The sequence below is a fragment of the Cordyceps fumosorosea genome, assembly GCF_001636725.1.
Source record: "Cordyceps fumosorosea ARSEF 2679 chromosome Unknown scaffold_14, whole genome shotgun sequence".
Classification (NCBI taxonomy): Eukaryota; Fungi; Ascomycota; class Sordariomycetes; order Hypocreales; family Cordycipitaceae; genus Cordyceps; species Cordyceps fumosorosea.
Window position 1 is genome coordinate 106,131 of NW_017387314.1, and position 17,768 is coordinate 123,898.

The window sequence follows — 17,768 nt, forward strand, 5'->3', positions numbered from 1 at the left end:
GAAACAGGGGTTTCACTTATTTATCATGGACTCCCTATACTCGGACGACTCTCGCTTTGAGCCAGACGTCTTCATCAAGAACGAATCCGCCGCCGCCTCCCCGCGCGCTGCCTCCCCGCGCGCCGCCTCCTCCACACCAATCCCATCCACGGAGACGGGCGATGCCACGCCGGCATCAACGCGCGCGTCACCCCCCAAGAAGAAGGGCACCGCCGCCACCGTCAAGAAGGCCCCCGCCAAGCGGCCGCCCAAGTCGACGACGCTCGCTACCGCCAAGAAGGGACCCAAGAAGGGGCCCAGACGCGGCGCCGGCGCCGACGACGCCGGCGAGGGCGACTCGGACAACGGGCCCTACTGCCTGTGCCAGGGTCCCGACGACCACCGATGGATGATCTGCTGCGAGGGGTGCGACGACTGGTTCCACGGCGAGTGTATCGACCTGAGCAAGGAGGTCGGCGAGAACCTCATCGAGAAGTTCATCTGCCCCCGCTGCACCACCAAGCAGCTGCGCTCCGTCTACAAGCGCAGCTGTAGCATGGGCACCTGCAAGAAGGCCGCCCGCCTCGGCCAGGCGCCCCCGAGCTACTTCTGCTCCCCCGAGCACGCCCAGGCCTGGTGGGAGCGCCTCGTCGCCCGGCTGCCCAAGACGGCGGCCGGCGGCGGCGGCCGGCTGACGGACCAGCTCTCCCAGGACGAGTTCATGGCGCTCCTGTCCAGCGGGCTGGCGACCGTGGACGAGGAGGGACACTGGGCGCTGACCGCCTCGCCGTTCACCACCAGCGACGCCAAGGCGATAGCCACCGGTAAACTTCCCCCGCCGTTTTTCCGCATCGTCGCTATCTGCTAACAAGTACTTTCTCTCCGCGCGCGCGCAGACAACAGCAGCGACTCCATCCTCAGCGACGAGGAGAGGGTCTACGTCGAGCAGGCCGCCCACGCGCGGCGGCAGCTCGAAGCAGAGACGCTTCTGTGCCACCAGATGCTCGCGCTCGTCGAGCTCGCGCAGGAGCGCCGTCGCGCCGCCGTCGCCGCGGGCCGTCTCGCCGACGACATGTGCGGCTACGACCCGCGGCTCGACACCATCTCTGCGCGCGACGCCTTTGCCGCGTACGCCGCGTCCCCCGAGGGCGCGGCCGCGCTGGCACCAGGGGGTGAGGGCGAGGCCGACGACGCGCACGGCATGTGCGAGCGCAAGCGCTGCAAGACGCACGCCGGCTGGCAAAAGAGCCTCCCGCTGGGCGTCCGCCAACAGATCCGCGAGACGGCCGCTCAGTCCGAGGTGGAGGAGGCCCGGGAGCGCCTGGTCCGCGAGGCCGCGGCGGAGCGCTGGAGGAGGAAGCAGTCGGAGAGGAACTGGGTCGAGGTCCTCGAGGACTGAAGATGGTCCTTTGGGAAAAGGGGGGAGAAAGCGGAAATGGAATTTGGCTTTGCTCATGGGAAGGATCGGCGTTATAGGATTGGTTTTTTGTTAAAGAGGCGGCGATACCCGGTGGTTTCCGGTTGTCTGCAGAATAAACGGCCATAGCTTGCGACAATGAAATCATTCAACAAACCGAGCTAGCCAGGTATGATGTTATCGTGGCATTTTGCTCACAATCTAGGCGGCAATTACATCCCTCGACTCCCCAGTCTTCCGGTCTTGGTCACCCGCCACACCAGCACGGTCAAGACAAATTGGAATCCGCCGTAGACCAGAGCCAGCATGAGTGCGCACCAAATCAGCGCCCAGACCGCAAGCCTCAGCCTCGCCATGTCCTGGCTGCGCTGCGCCTCCTGCAGCAGCCGCCGTGCCTCCTCCCTGTCGACCTCGGCGGCATCGCTTTGTAGGGCCGTCTCCGCGGGCGTGCGGCCGCTGTTGTCGACGCGGCCGATGTGGAAGAGGCCCCCGACACGCAGCTGTAGAAGCAGGGCGCGTACGATTCCCGGATCGCATCGCTGCGCCGCCATGTGCAGGACCGTGCGACCCTCGGCGTCGGTATAGCAGAGGTGCGTACGGGAGTGCTTGTACCGCAGCAGGAACTCGACCATACGTCGGTCACCGTTGGCCGCCGCATATCCAACGGATTGGTGAGCCGAGGCCGGCAGGGGTGACGCCGGGTGCCTCTTGGTGCCCCAGATGGCCGCTCGGAGCCGCCGGTTACTCCTGGCGGCCTGGATCAGCCGCTCGACAATGGGCATGCAGCCTTCGCCGGCAGCCAAGCAGAAGAGGTCGTTTGCCCACCGCTCTGTCACCATGATATCGGCTCTTTCCTCGACGAGCCCGAACAGTTCGTCCCAGTGCTTACGGTACACTTCTTTGACGTGCGAGTTCTCTGCACCCTCTCCTTGAGTTCCATGCGGGGTATCTCGGTTGCCCTGCTCCTCGCCTTGCTGATTTTCTTCTTTCCACTTCTGTATAATAATGTGGAGGCACTGAAGCATCTGGATTTCGTTCCTATCCTTGGAGCGATGACTTGTGAGAAGAGCTTTCAGTCTTGAGAACTTGTTGTACTGGAGGAGCACGCTGGTTGCTGTGAGGAGCGGCTCGCTCCCGTAGCAGCCCCCATCGAAACGACCCTGCTGCAGAACCTGAATCAAGACATTCGTCGGCAGAAAGAAGGCAGCAACAACTAGTGGATCAAATTCCGCGTTATTGAGTTCGTATCTCGGCTGCCAAGTGCAGTTCGGACGACAAATCTGCTTGGTCCAATTATCAAGCCGTTGAGACTTGTACTTGCACAGCTTCTCTAGGTTGTCCAATGCCAGCGTTTCAGGCGATTCGTCCTTCTCCATGTGGTCGACCCAGTAGCACGAGGCATATGCGAAGAAGCCTCCGAAATCACATTCCTTTGGTGTGTATTTGGGTAGACTCTTCTCATATATGGCGTTTTGCTTCATTGGGTCAATCAGCTGGGGAAGCTGCGTGACCAAACTTTTGCTGTCTGCAAACAGACTCTTCTCGTTAATGTCTTTGAGCAAAAGATATCTGATGCATACATCCTTCATGAACTGCTCAGGCCGGAATTTGGATGCTGGGAGGGGTGCCTGAGCGCTTGCAATATCCGACCCAGATGCATTGCCGTATGCGATGATGAATTCCTTTACAGATTGATGACCGAGACGTAGCTTGATCTTGAATCTTTCCTCTGAATTTGGATCAAACGTCGGAGAGTTAATTTCGAACGTTGGAGACTTGATTTCCAATGTCGGAGACTTGATTTCGAACTTCGCTGGCCATCCTGTATCCGTAGGGCTTGCCATCAGATGGGCATTATTTGTGGCGACAGTTCCGGCGGACGAATTCAATTCGGTGATAAAGGGCCGAATCAGTTGCCAAATTCTGTCGCAGTCTGCTTCCATCTTGATCTTTGCTATTTCTATTTCCTTGTCACTCTCAGACGGTCGAGCGTTGGCCATCGACGCGCCCCAGGCGAGCTCCTTGATAGTCAAGTCTCGCCTCGTCGAGGCCAGAATCTTGAGCGCCGACCACGCGATATCCGTATTGCAGCTGCAGCCAGTAGTGCAATGACGGAAGAGATTCTGATACATGTTGGATAGCTCATCGGGCAGCGGCATCTCGCGGAGGAAGGCCTCCATTCCCTCCTTGAGCGTGATCCTACTGGACCGAATTGTGCTGACGACCATTCTGATCCAGACAGCGCAGCCCTGTGCCTTGTAGGAGAGCTTCTCTGATACATATTGCTTGATCTCTTCCGAGTAGTCTTTCATGTTGTCGTTGATTTGCTTCTCGACAATGAGTCTGTCTCGATCCGAGCCGGGGCGGAGATGAACTCGGTGTACGCTCTGGTCAGCTTTCCCGGAGACCACAATATCGGTGCGGGAAGTAAGGATAAACCTGACATGAGCAATCTCTCCTGATAAATTGTCGAGAATTGTCAAAAGAGCGGTCCGCGAGACGTCATCACATTCATCCAAGCCATCGATGGCGAGCAGCACAGGGCGATCAAGTCTCTTCACAACGCGTCCAAGATACATCTCTAGCTCTTTCGGGCTGGCAATGGGCTCACCCAGGCTAAAAGCTCGATGACTTTGACACCATTCTTCAAAATCCCTCTTTTGGTCAGTGACTTGGTCAAGTATGGCCAAGATGAGTCCGCGGAGAACAGATAGCAGGTTACCAGAATCGTCGTCGCAACAGTAATAACTGCAGATGATGGGGGTGGTGCCCTGATCCTTGTGCTGCTCCTTGCCTTTATTGAAGAATTTATCCACCAGGAAGCTCATGATGACAGACTTGCCGCATCCAATGCTGCCTGTGATGAGCACTCGGCCTGGGCCTTCCATGAAGAGACGCGTGTAAATATCGTTGGCATCAATCATGAAGCTGCAGGCCTTGTCCTCTCGTACCATCTTCAGCTTATCATGGTACCCGTATTGCGTGGATAGTGCATCAGCTGCCAGGCGCTTGGATACTACCTTGTATTAGCCTCATAGAAGCAGCATCAGAACCGACACTGGCAACGTACCTTTTTCATCCAGGTCATGGTTTGCCGAAGCCTTGACGTGATTGGCCGTGAATAACTCGATATCGCACTCGAGGTATTGCACATTGGCAATAAACCCTTTCACTTTTTCGGACAGGCTGTTGTTCTCACCGCACAGGCTAATTGCCATCATGACACTGTTCTTTCTGAAAATTCCACGTGCTTCAATGTAGTACTCCAAAAGGCTGCGATAAACTTGCACGAGACTCTGGTTTGGTTAGAAGGGCGCGAGAACGGACGAGGCAGTAAAACGGCTGTAACAAACCTTGAACATGGACTCTTCGGGCTGCCCATCGCTAAGATGTTCGCATCTATACACGTGCTCCAGCTTCCGCAGCATCTTCTCTTGTTCATTGGCTAGCGCGCTGCCAGACTTTGAGATTGCTACAGCCATCTATACCAATAGTTAGAGTCTCAGCCAACCAGGCATGCTTCTACTTTGAACTTTGGCTTACCGTGGCGACACCCTTTATGACAGAAATGGCAGTCGATGCAGCTGGGTGTAAGCTGCCCACAAAACTGATGAGGTCTACCGCGAAGGCAAACCCTTCCAAGAGTGGTTGGGCTTTCTGAAATTTGCCTACGCTGTGCAGGAGGAAGTTGTTCTGCGTTGCTCCGTCATATTCCTCATCAATCTTTTTCAACAGAGTTTTCGCATCGTCCTCGTTCAAGACATCATCTTGTTCTTTCGCAAGCTCTTCACACGCTTTCTCGTACGCTTTGCTGCGAAAACTGGAGGTTAAAACGGCAGGCACGCTCGAAAGGTTCTGGGCGGTCGTGGAAGGATCGTCTCCGGAAACGGCATGCGTTTTTGAAGAGACATCATCATTGCTCGGACCAAGGGTTGATGCGGAGGAAACAGTGTCAATGGATAACACCGGAAGATCGCAATCTTTGACAATGGCGCTCGCGTCTGGATGCTCGTTTGTAGGCGAGACAATAGTGGACTCATTGTCGGGCGGAGTGTTGCTAGACGCGACGACGTCTTCTTCTTTACTACATCTAGGCATGGTGAATAAATGTCTCTGTTTGATCGAATAAAAAACTTACTTTCCCGCTATGCTTGGTCTCTTCTCGAGTGCAGATGGCGCGTCGATGGTAGGTCGTCGTCGCTCAGAGACTTTGCGGCGAGAACGAACTCGGCGGAAACCTCGTTGTATCTTGCTCTGAAAGCTCTCAAATGTTGGTATCATTTCTACATAATCGTACTAAATCAACGAGAACCTGGAGCAAAAAGATGGACAAAGGTGTGCCAAGAGAAGCATGCTTCTAGACGAGTGGGATTGGCCGTGTGATATACCTTGACACCCATACAAATCACCAAACCCATCACTTCAGCATCGCATCCTACAGCAGTATGCATACATCCCTGTGCTAATAATAGAGATCATAAGCCCTTGGGGAGGCGCAGGGCTGCAGGCCGCGCCGGGACGGTTGTGCCTGTCACATCACCATCTGTAACTCATAGAGCTCCAATATGCCCTAGCAATAGCTGCCCGGAGCTCTTCTTGCAACGTTTCATGGAATAATTTTGCAACCCTGGGTGCAGAATCAGGCTGTACTGGTTCTATTTACGGGTGTTTGCCCGGGGCGTAATGCTGGCAATCCACGTGGTACGTACTTGTTGTCTCGCGTATCAATCACCAACATGCAGCTTGCTGCTGCCGTGAGACCCTCCTTCGGGAAAATTATTTCCCTTGTTTTTCTTGTCTTTACACTCTCATATCTTCAGCCCCGAAAACTGCAGAGTCTGGAACCAAGCCCTGAAAGGCGGGGTTTCTTCCACGAATGCGGAGGCTGCCCAAGGAGGGTGTAAGTGCCGATCGACAACATCATCATGCACCTTCTCGGCTTCCCCAAAGAGTTGCGTGCGCCATATCTTTTGGGCCGCCTCAGACAACCTTCCTTCATCTTACACGAGCAGGGCGTAGAATCTGTGCAAGCCTTCACCCCACGACGGCCACCGAAGTGGCTCGCGCGGCTGACCACCAACAAAGCGCCGCCTGGCGCGGCTGACTGTCTTGCTCGGCACCAACCAACTTCACGTAATGGATGCCTCCTATCATCAATCCAGAGCGCTCCTCGCTACACCTCCTCAACACCACAGGGCCAGAAAAAGGCAACCAGGCTGAGACACTCGCGCATCAGTTTCCCTCCTGTAGCCATGGTCACAGGCAGTCTCCGACAAGTTGCCTTGGACAATGAGGCAGTCTCCGACAAGTTGCCTTGGACAATGAGGGGAAAGCAACTCTCAGCCTGATTCGGGCGAAGTGTACTACAGTGGCCATCCCAAAGGTGGTTTTGCTGAGAGCGACTTTTCGATTTTGACGATATCGTACCGCCAGGCAATCCGGAGATGATCCAGCAGGTCCTGCAGCCAGCTGACCTGGATTTTGCAAGCATAAACTCCTTGAAAAATCTTGTCCCAAATCCATATCCCCCAGTTTCCCAAAATAAATGGATGGCTGGGAAAGCTGCATGTCCCTGCCCATTCTTGCGAGGCTGCATGTCTCTGCTTATTTTTAGTAGAGGCGATCGTTTCTTTTTTTTTCTTGTTCAATGCGAAGAAGGGTGGCCCGGAATGACCAGGATTTATTTCTTAGCAAGGTCTTTTGAGCTTGCAAGCGATTGCGCCTGTTGCTCGGGACACTGCGGTGCGGAGAGTTCATGATCAATCGGAAACAACGTAAACTAATAAGAGACAAAAAGACAACAGACGGACTGACAACAGTAGGAGAGCCAAAACTCGAGGAAAACGAAACGGGAGAAATTGACAAGAAAAGTGTCATTTATATACAGCTCCCTCACACACTGAGTGGCTTGCTTTCTACATAGCCAGCTCATGCCGCCCACTTCTGGCAGCATTGAAGTCTTTTCTAGCAAGCTGGTTAAAAATCCGAAAATCCTCGTTGATCAAAACGACTATTATTACAAATGTAATCGCAGACTACAGCGTGCGTAGAGTCATATCCAACTCCGGGGTGCCACTGTACTGAGCACTACACGCGGAGCTATGGTGGGACAAGCTAATAGCGGTAGACAACAGTGGCGGACCTTGTACCTCAAAAGTGCATCACCAATGAGGGGCAATTGGCAAAAAAAAGTTCAACCCCACCATAAAGAAAAGTGATTATCAAGCATCCAAGCTCTTCCATCTGCTAATGAACAACTACATCTGCCGCCCAGGATATCATACGGATTCTTCCGCAAGGGCTGGCTGGCTTCTCTCCCTTTATCTTTCCCTCTTCCTAACGACTCCTCCATCCATTTCAGCGTTTTGTTTATTCCTACTTCCTTCAACCCATCAAGATGCCCTCCGACACACCTGCTGAGCAGCAACCTGCTCACGCCGACGAGGACCTCGACGTTCTCGCCGCCGACGATGCCGCCGAAGAAATCCCCGACGATGACGACAACGACATGGCCATGGACTCCGGCGACGACGACGACGCCGCCGCTGAGGAACTGACCCTCGCCAACGACGCCATCGCCTACTTCGACGAGCCCCAAGACTCGCTCTTCGCCATCGCCCAGCACCCTCTGCACCCGTCCCTCGTCGCCGTCGGCGGCTCCGCGGGCGCCGCCGACGACGCCCCCGGTGCCGGCTGGGTCTTCGACACCTCCGCCGCGCCCGTCGCCCTGACACCGCTCGGCGAGGCGCAGGAGGTCGAGGAGGTCAACTGGCTGGCGGCATGCCCTTCGCCGGACCACCCCAACACGGTCGCGCTGGGCGCCAACGACGGCTCCGTCTGGGTGTACGCGGTCGACCCGGCCGACGCCGCGAACCCGCTGCAGATCGTGCAGTCCTACTTCCTGCACACCGCGTCGTGCACCGCTGGCACCTGGACGCCCGACGGGCGCCTGCTGGCCACCGTGTCCGAGGACGGCACGCTGCACGTCTGGGACGTCTGGGGCGCCGCCGCCGCACGCGGCCTCGGCGACAGCAACGGCCAGACCGCCGTGTCCATGACGCCCGCCGACCAGCGCTTCGAGGTCGAGGGCGGCCTGTACTCGGTCGCCGTCGACCCCAAGGCCACCTTTGTCGCCGTCGGCGGCGCCGGCGGTGCCATCAAGATCGTCTCCCTCCCGCGCCTCGGCACCACCACCTCACAAGGCAAGAAAGCCGGCGCTGACCTCACGGCTGGCGGCCAGATCCTCGCCTCCCTCCACACCCAGTCCGACGGCGTCGAAACGCTTGCCGTTACGCTGGCGCAGACCACGCCGGCTACCGTGCTGCTGGCCGCCGGCTCCGTCGACGGCTCCATCTGCGTGTACGACGCGACGCGACGCTTCGCCGTCCGCCGCCACATCGTCGGCGCGCACGAGGAGCACTCGGTCGTCAAGGTCGAGTTCGTCCGCGACTCGTGGGCGCTCACCTCGTGCGGCATGGACGGCGTCGTCCGCCGCTGGGATCTGCGAGGCGGCGCGGCGGCGGGCGGCCCCGGCGCCGTCCAGGCCTCGGGTGCCGCGGATGGCGGCCTCGTCAAGGAGTGGAGGGGCCACCGCGGCGATGGCGAGGGCGGCGGCGTTCTCGGCTTCGTGCAGGGTCAGACGGGGGAGAGGGTCGTGACGGCAGGCGACGACGGCGTCGCCCTGGTGTTTGAGGCGTAGAGCAGTGGGCGGTCTAGATGCGAGAGGCAATGATTACATGAATTGATAAGAGAAGTTTTCAGGCCGGGAAGATTTGGGCTTTCTGTTTTAGAATTAATGGGTTTTGGCAGTGATGAAAATTACACAATGCGATATGAGTAGAGGGAAATACAACCTAAATGACAAAGTATTGGGTCGTTGACCTGGACATAAACTTCCAATTCAGGCACACAACACATGCACATCAAATCACAAAGCATAATAGGGACAATAAATCGGGGTCCAGGACCCTTCAACAGAAATGCATTCTATCGCACATCTGGTTCTCTTGAGAGTCCAATTTGCAAATAGCAATTGGTCCATGACGGACAGTTCGCAGCCCGCCAGGCTCCCATGCGAAAAGCAATAGGCCTCTGGAGAAAGTGCCCAAAGACACAGTGTGCGTCTTGACCGCAGTCCAAGAACGGGTATCTATATTAATCGTCAATCATAAATCGTTAGGAGGGCGGTTTCCGCGCCCTTGTATTAATTGAATCGAACAAATGTCCCAACGTGGCGTCAGTCGTGTCGTCGTCAATCGTATCCCCGGTCCTTGGTCGCAGCTTCCTGGGTCCAGTTGCATGCAACCCACGCATGGTGGGAAGAGGAGATATCCGGCCAAGTACGTCAGCCGTAAGTATCCAACGCCAAAAAGACAATGTCAGTCTCGTGTGATTGTCCTCTTTCTTTCCCAACCAGATGAACAAAGACACCTTTTTGCCAATTGCCAAGTGAGATGTTGTATATTGGGTCTCGCTTAACAAACAAAAAGTTTGAAAGATGAACAGTAAAATCAAAACCCAGAGCGCAAAAGAGAAAAGAAATTCAAAATCCGACGGTGTATTTTTCCCAGTTCATAAACCTTGTTGAAGAGTTTCGAAGAAAGTGATGTTAAAAGTGCAATCCAAAAACGCGCGCAGGTGATAAAACAAAGAGAAAAAAAACATGTCCATGAAGGGGAAACGGAAGAACACTGGTAGTCTGCCTGGCCCAGGTTCCCGTTTCATCTCCATGGCATATGGCGGTAGTCGGAGTGAGGATGCTGCTTCTTACACAAACAGCACCGTCTGCCCAACGTCAAACCATGTAAGACTGATGTAGTTCAAACACTGTGTCTTGCAGTCATGTCCGATGCGGGTTGCGCGAGCATGTGTCTTTATTCAGCATGCCGCTTGAGTCCCTATAGCATAATTCAGAGCTTTCTATTATTCAATGCAGAAAATCGCAATGCTTAGTTGGTGCCAGTAGTGTCCTCGACAGGAGGGCAGGTGCAGAAGAGGTTGGTGTCGCCGTACTCTGCGAAATTGGTTAGTACCCTGCATCTATAGAGCCAGAAGACTTTGCAACTTACTGTCGTCAACACGCGTGACTGTGGGCCAGAACTTCTTCTCGGTGAGGTAGGGCAGAGGGTAGGCAGCCTTCTCTCGGCTGTAGGGGCGCTCCCACTTGCCGTTGTCGCCGAGAAGCAGGTCGAGCTGTGTGTGAGGCGAGTTCTTGAGGACGTTGCCCTCACGGGGCTGCTTTCCCTCCTCCACTTCGCGGATCTCTTCGCGAATGCTGATGAGAGCATTGATGAAGCGGTCCAGCTCCTCCTTGCTCTCAGACTCGGTGGGCTCGATCATGAGAGTGTTGGGCACCGGCCAGCTCATAGTGGGGGCATGGAAGCCGTAGTCCTGAAGACGCTTGGCGATATCGATAGCCTCGACACCGGCAGTCTTCGAGAAGCCACGAGCATCGATGATGAACTCGTGAGCGCAGCGGCCGTTCTCGTTGGTGTAGAGAATGGGGTAGTGGTCCTTGAGGCGGGCAAGGATGTAGTTGGCGTTGAGGAGAGCCAGCGAAGTAGCCTTGCGAAGACCGGCATCACCCATGGTGGAGATATAGGCCCAGCTAATAGGGACAATGCTGGCGCTACCGAAGCTGGCGCTGGAGACAGGAGTCTGGTTATTCTGGTGAGGCAGGTATGGCTCAAGGATATCCTTCACGCAGATGGGACCGATACCAGGGCCACCACCACCGTGAGGAATGCAGAAGGTCTTGTGGAGGTTGAGATGGCAGACATCAGCTCCCAGGGCTCCAGGAGAGGTGAGGCCAATCTGAGCGTTCATGTTGGCACCGTCCATGTAGACGAGGCCACCGTGCTCGTGAACAATCTCGCAAGCCTTGCGGACCTCGGGCTCAAAGACACCGTAAGTGGAGGGGTACGTGATCATGATAGCTGCAAGCTCCTTCTCGTGCTTCTTCGCCTTGGCCTGGAGATCGGCAATGTCAAGGTTACCAGTAGCGGTATCGCACTTGATAGGGACGACACGCAGACCAGCCATAGCAGCAGAGGCAGGGTTGGTTCCGTGAGCAGAGGTAGGGATCAGACAGATATCGCGCTTGCCACCGTTGTGCTCCTCGTGGTATTTGGCGATAGCGCGAAGACCAGCAAACTCACCCTGGGCACCAGAGTTGGGTTGCAGCGAAGTGGCATCCATACCGGTGAGGGCGGCAAGTTGGGCAGACGTGGCAGCAAACAGCTTCTGGTAGCCCTTGACACCGGACATGGGGGCGTGAGGGTGGATGTTGGAGGAAGACTCGGTGCCGATCAGCTCCATCTGGGTAGTGCCGTTGAGCTTCATCGTGCAGGAGCCCAGGGGAATCATGGAGTGGACCAGGGACAGATCCTTGGATTGGAGGTGGTGCATGTAGCGGAGCATCTCAGTCTCGGAGTGGTGAGAGTTGAAGACAGGGTGCGTCAAAAACTTGGACTCTCGGCGGACAGCCTCGGGGAGGGTCTTGATGATCTCGTCCGAGGAAACCTTGTAGCCCTCGGTCCAGTACTTGTTGGCAACGTCAACGTAGGCGTTGGTGTGGTTCTTGAAGGAGACGTCGCGGAAGGACTGGACAATGCGAATATAGTTCTTTAGGGTGAAGGTAGTGGGGACGGCGAGGACAATCTCGTTCGAGGACCAAGACTTGCCACTGCTGATGCCGCGGTCGTTAAGCTCACGGCGAAGTGCGCGGCAGACAATGGGGTCCTTGAAGGAGATGGTGACGGTGTCGGAGAGAACACGGCCCTCGGGGTCGACCGAGGAGGTGATTACGTTGAGACCGTAATGCTGAGCAGCAGCCTGGATCATGCGAGCGTGGCGGAGGTTGGTGACGGCCATCTCACGAAGCTGGCCGGGGCCGTGGTAGATGGCGTACATGGCAGCCATGTTGGCGAGCAGAGCCTGGGCAGTGCAGACGTTGGAAGTGGCCTTTTCGCGGCGAATGTGCTGCTCACGTGTCTGGAGAGCAAGACGCAGAGCACGGCGGCCGTTGCGGTCCTTGGAGACACCAATGATGCGACCAGGGAGTCGACGCTTGCTCGACTCTTGAGCGGCCATGAAGGCGGCGTGGGGGCCACCGAAACCCAGCGGAACACCCCAGCGCTGAGAGTTGCCGAAAGCAACGTCGGCACCCCACTCACCGGGGGGTGTCAGGAGGGTCAGAGAAGACAGATCAGTGGCGGCAGAGAGAAGGGTGCCTTGCGCGTGGGCGAGGTCAGCGAGCTGACGGAAGTTCTGGATACCACCGTTGGTATCAGGGTACTGAACCATGACACCGACAAGGTCGTCACCGAGAGCCTTGATCTTGTCGTGGGCAGCAGGCGCGGAAAGATCCATGACCTCAAGCTTGATTCCGAATCCCTCAGCACGGCCATGCATGACACGGACGGTGGCGTCGTGAAGAAGATCCGAGACAACGTAGGTCTTGTTGGGGCGCTTGGCGCGGGCCGTAGGCAGAGAGTTCCAAGACATGGTCATGGCCTCGGCGGCAGCAGTACCTTCATCGAGGAGCGAGGCGTTGGCAACAGGAAGGCCGGTGAGGTCAGAGACCATGGTCTGGAAGTTGAGGAGGGACTCGAGACGACCCTGGGAGATTTCAGCCTGGTAAGGAGTATAGCTGGTGTACCAGGCGGGGTTCTCGAGAAGGTTGCGCTTGATGACGGTGGGAATCTCGACGGGGTAGTAACCACCACCGTTCATCCACGTCTTGACCTCGTTCTGCGCGCTCATGTTCTTGAAGACATTGGCAACACCAGACTCGCTGAGCTTCTTAGGCTGGATGGTCTTCTTGGGCGGCAGGAGAATATCCTTGGGGATGACCTGGGAAATGAAGGTCTCGAGAGAGTCGGCGCCGACAGTCTTGAGCATGGCGTCAACGTCGGAGTCGCGGGGGCCAATGTGACGTGCGACAAAATCCATCCAGGGCTGGGGGTTCTCAGCCTGGCTCTCCTTCATCTCAAGGTAGGCCGGATCGCGCTGGAGGGATTCCAGAGCGGCATGGGATCTCCGGTGGCCATCCACCTCAGCCTGGGGAGTCTGTGAAAGCTGGCGAGGGGTGGTGGCGGAAGCGAGGCCGCGCCGGGCGACGAGGGGCACGGATCTGGTCGCCAAAGAGATGGAGTGCTTGAGGGAAGCACCCCGGACGATGGCGATTCGAGAGGCCATTGTGATGAAGCCAAGAGAGCAAGTGATGCTTCAATTGGCGAATGTGTGTGTCGGAGAGTGGGAGGGAGGGAGAAGGAAGGGCGTGTTTGAAAGTGGCGGCCCAGGCGACGGAACTTTTTCTTTAGCCGAGCGCAGCCGAGCATACAAGCAAACGAAGCCGCTGTCGATTGCGTGCGTCACCAACAAGGGCAGCCCAGAGCAAAAGGGAAAGGGGCACGCTGGTGATGGTTTGAAGGACACAAAACTTGGGGGAAGAAAGAGAAGAGAATGTGAAAGGAAGAAAAGTATTGTCTCGAGAAAAGTAAGAGCCGAGCTGGAGGGCACGGCCGGGTACAGCTGGTGACAGACAGACTTGGTTGGCTGTGAGAGCGCGCAGAGGTACGTACTGGGTACTACGGTGATGTATGAGGCATGTATCTATTACCCAACTGGATTGACACAAGTTGCATGGAAGTCTCATGACGAGCCAATAAATGAGTAAATGACCTGAGAATATCCACCTTGGGCGGGTTATCGCAGAGGAGCGGGCGTGGTCAAGACATAGAGGGGTACATGGATAGTACATGATCTGCCAGCCATCACGTACGGGCAAGGAATTGATAACAGAGCTCCAACCAACGCCTTGTGTGTATCAAGGCCAAAGAAGAAAAAAACAGCTAGGGCGGACGATATCGGATGCCACCGTGCCGATGCTGAGCGAGACGGCGGACTCCAGCGAGGCAAACCATCAATGGATTTCCTTTCAGTTAGCGGGGGCTGGCCACTTTAAAGTTGGCAGCCGGTTCCCCATACTGGTTTAACGCTCCAGATAAATGGGTTTCGCAACAGCGCGGCCCCAGGCTAACGACTTTTTGGGGTGTCGACGTGGAGGCGAGATGGGTTGTCGTGTGTCAAGGAATGCAGACTGCGCTGGGACAGCGGCATGGCCTGCCCGCCAGGCGCATGACCAGTCAAGGACTGAGTTTGCATGCTGCCAGACCGGCTCCTCGATCACACAGTAATGTGGTTGGCGGCGTTGGTTGTATCTTGCTGGTTGACGTGAACCTCTCTGCAGAACTTCAATGTGTGGCGTGGCGGCGGCAGCACCAACATCGCACCTGCAAGCCCAAAACGTAACCCCGCTGCAACGCGCTACAACCCCCCCTGGAAATTCCAATGCATGCGAGCTGCAAGCCTTCGCGCTAGGCCACGCTACAGCACTTTAAGCACCTTACGATCCCCTGTATCTCACACCACTGCAGCTTTCGTTGCAGCACATCCAGTGCTGTTCCCCAGCCTGTCATCACCACCACAAATCTCTAGCGCGGCAACGGCTGAAAGGCCAAGAAAAGAAAATGAGAGCTCCTGCGCCCTCTGTACTCTCGAGGTACCACCTGTAGCATCTGCCGCGCCGCGCTGCTCTCGTCTCCGTTTTACGTAACCCGTCCACTGAAAACGCACCATACCGCCGATTTGCCATTGATTTGTATGCCGTATTTTTTTCCCTCCATCAACCCATCCACACATTACGCCGCAAATATGTTTGGAGGATGTGAGTGCGACCACACACCCCGCCTAGCTCAAGCCATTGCCCATTCCCATACTGTCATGGCATTGGGTAAAGACCGTCAAAACCCGCTAACCTGGTGATGCTCCCGCCTCGCAGTCGCTCCCCCCCAGCAGTCCGCCGAGGAGATTCGCGCCCTTGAGGCTGAAGCTACCTTCACCGTCCAGCAGGCCGCCGCCACCGCCTTGATGCTCTACCTCTGTATGCGAAGTTCTTTACAATATGATGCACTCTTTGATGACTTGTTTGCTGACTTGATGAAGCTCCCTTTGCCATTGACATGGTGAGCCGCATCTTTTAAGGCCCTCGCCGGCGCGCACTCGGGCCACGCAGCCTCCCGACCACGACCAACGGAGATCCCCGACTGCGAGAGGTCAAGATACGGCCAAACTATCGACGAATTTACCATTCTTCATCAATCAGCCTTGCGACAAGATAACTCATGTCATTGTAATTTTAGCGATCAAGCGGCGGCGCCATCTGCGGAAGCGATTATGGGCACGCCTATACATTCAGGGGACAACGGGCGAAAAACATTTTCCACATAAAAGGGCATAGACAAAATACCACGAATCTGTACAATACATCTCCAAACTCTAGTCGATTCCAGTACAAACAGGCCAGGCGCAATACCACAATCCGTATACTTTCGAATTTCCAAATTTCGCCCATTTCAATGACCGGACACAATTGACATGTGAAGTTTCAACTCGGCTTCGTCCGACAGCTATTACCAAACAACTATCAGATATGGAAATTCGTCACCGCTCCTTAACAGGCTGCGGTCGACTTCGGGCATTAACCATTCAAGTTACGATGCCACAACATCACAACGCCCTGCTTTCCAGGGTGGTATACCTAGTATCATGTATGACGCGAAATGAATCACATCAACTCAAAAGAACAGAAAATCTGTAGACCACAATCCAATGCATTTCTGTACATTATCTATCCCATTTTCTGAATACGTAGTACAAGGCGATGTTAAATCAAAGGAAAAAGGAAGTGAAATGAAATGAAACCCTCGAGACGCCCAATCCCGTAATCGCTGCACCCTCTGCTTCGGCAGCATAACTAAAGGCCTTTTCACTTTGCCTTGCGTTACCTCTCACTCTCTATACCGCTTCTCTATCTCGTCCGCACATTAGAGCTACGGCTCTCCTCCCACTCTGCGAAGTCTGCACTCAGCGACTCGACCTCTTTCTTCAGGTGATTGAGCTGCTTCTCGTAGTCTTGCATAATCTGTAAACGTAATGTGGGTTCAACTGTCAGCAAACCAGACAGCAATACTGCCCATTAGGGCTTCACAGCAAAAAATACATACCTTCTTTGCCTTGTTCTGCGTCTCTTCATCCAGCTCGCCGCCCTCGGTCACCGGCTGGCTTATATCCTTGCTCAACCGGTCCGCGTAGCCGCGGAGGATAATCAGGCGGCTCCAGAGGTCCTCCTCGCGCGCGCCGACGGCCGGGTCCTGCACCTCGCGCTCCAGCTTCTGCAGCCGGCGGTTCAGGTCATCCTCGTCGCCACTGAGCGCGTACCCGCGGTTGCGCAGGATCTGCACCCGCGCCGCCAGCGCCAGGCACCGTGCGTGGATCGCCGCCTGCCGCCGCCGCGCAGCCAGCGCCCGCACCTCCGTCTCCAGCTCGTGCCGCTGCAGCAGCGCGTCCAGGCTGCCGTTGACCTGGTGCAGCCGCGTGTTGAACTCAGCCATCGCCCGCTTCTGCGTCTTGAGACGGTCCGCCACCCCCGTGTACCCGGAGCACAGCACTGGCATGAACTCCGGGCCCGGCTTGCTCTGCAGCGCCTCCTCCCACTCTCGCGGGTCCTCGTGCGCCTGTGGCTTGTAGAACGGGATGTGTGATTCGTCCACCTTGTTGTAGAAGTAGTGCTTGAACACGCAGCTGGGGTTCGCTGGATCCCACTTCTCTGTCACAAGCTTCATTTGTTCGAGTATCGGTTTCTGATCTATCGTTGCCTGGGTTAGCGTAGCCGCGTCATATCTCTTGCATCCACAAGGACGGTTCCTAGCCATCTTTGCAGAAACTCTTGGAGAGTGCGGTCCACATACGAGGAGTCTCCTTGCCAGGCTGCCACAGCGAGCTAGACAGCTGAGCCTGTGATTGTGATAGCGTCGGCATCTGTTGCGTCTGCTGAGGGGGGGACATCAAGCTGTTGCCGAGCCCGGTGCGCTGCGGTGTGCCTCCCAGTGTTTGGCCAAAGGGATTGCTGGTTTGCTGCGTGGATGGTGTCGGCGTGCTCTGCTGCTGGCCCCAGACGCTGCCGGTCTTGGGTTGGCCGAAGAGCGACATATTGAGTATTGTAAATCGGAAATAGAGCTTTGTATAATGGATTGTCTATCGTGGATTTGCGGTTCGAGTGCCGGTGTCGTGTCGATGAAGCTTCAATGAAGAACTAGCTCCCGCGCATGACCACCAGCGGCTAGAGAAAACAACAACACGGGGCTTCGCGCGACGCACATCCGCCAGTGAATTCAGTCCACAGCCCGGACAGTTATTCAGATGCGTACTGGTGCAGATTGTCCCCGTTCGTTGTTGTCGTCGAGCTTGTCGTATTCTCCGTGAAGTTGCTTTCTTTGGCCTTGTAGAGCAATAGCGCGTCAAGACTACC

General features: G+C 55.9%; 5 protein-coding genes across 5 annotated transcripts; 2 read left to right on the forward strand and 3 right to left on the reverse strand.

Moving 5' to 3' along the window:
- Positions 1 to 25: 25 nt before the first annotated feature.
- ISF_05691 (Zinc finger, FYVE/PHD-type) lies at positions 26 to 1,378 on the forward strand (the record flags this gene model as incomplete). The annotated part of the gene is made up of 2 exons (XM_018849296.1): positions 26 to 803; positions 876 to 1,378. The coding sequence occupies 2 exons, from the start codon at positions 26 to 28 to the stop codon at positions 1,376 to 1,378; spliced, it is 1,281 nt and encodes a 426-aa protein (XP_018703323.1).
- Positions 1,379 to 1,608: 230 nt separating this feature from the next.
- On the reverse strand, positions 1,609 to 5,494 carry ISF_05692 (Ankyrin repeat-containing domain protein; the record flags this gene model as incomplete). Its single annotated transcript, XM_018849297.1, has 4 exons — positions 1,609 to 4,412; positions 4,467 to 4,692; positions 4,750 to 4,878; positions 4,940 to 5,494. 4 exons carry the CDS (start codon positions 5,492 to 5,494, stop codon positions 1,609 to 1,611), a joined length of 3,714 nt encoding a protein of 1,237 aa, XP_018703324.1.
- Positions 5,495 to 7,793: 2,299 nt separating this feature from the next.
- On the forward strand, positions 7,794 to 9,095 carry ISF_05693 (WD40 repeat-like-containing domain protein; the record flags this gene model as incomplete). The annotated part of the gene is made up of 1 exon (XM_018849298.1): positions 7,794 to 9,095. One exon carries the CDS (start codon positions 7,794 to 7,796, stop codon positions 9,093 to 9,095), a length of 1,302 nt encoding a protein of 433 aa, XP_018703325.1.
- A 1,249-nt stretch (positions 9,096 to 10,344) lies between these two features.
- ISF_05694 (glycine dehydrogenase) lies at positions 10,345 to 13,594 on the reverse strand (the record flags this gene model as incomplete). The annotated part of the gene is made up of 2 exons (XM_018849299.1): positions 10,345 to 10,409; positions 10,465 to 13,594. 2 exons carry the CDS (start codon positions 13,592 to 13,594, stop codon positions 10,345 to 10,347), a joined length of 3,195 nt encoding a protein of 1,064 aa, XP_018703326.1.
- A 2,674-nt stretch (positions 13,595 to 16,268) lies between these two features.
- Positions 16,269 to 17,449, reverse strand: ISF_05695 (nucleoporin Nup44; the record flags this gene model as incomplete). Its single annotated transcript, XM_018849300.1, has 3 exons — positions 16,269 to 16,382; positions 16,465 to 17,105; positions 17,209 to 17,449. 3 exons carry the CDS (start codon positions 17,447 to 17,449, stop codon positions 16,269 to 16,271), a joined length of 996 nt encoding a protein of 331 aa, XP_018703327.1.
- Between the last annotated feature and the right edge of the window lie 319 nt (positions 17,450 to 17,768).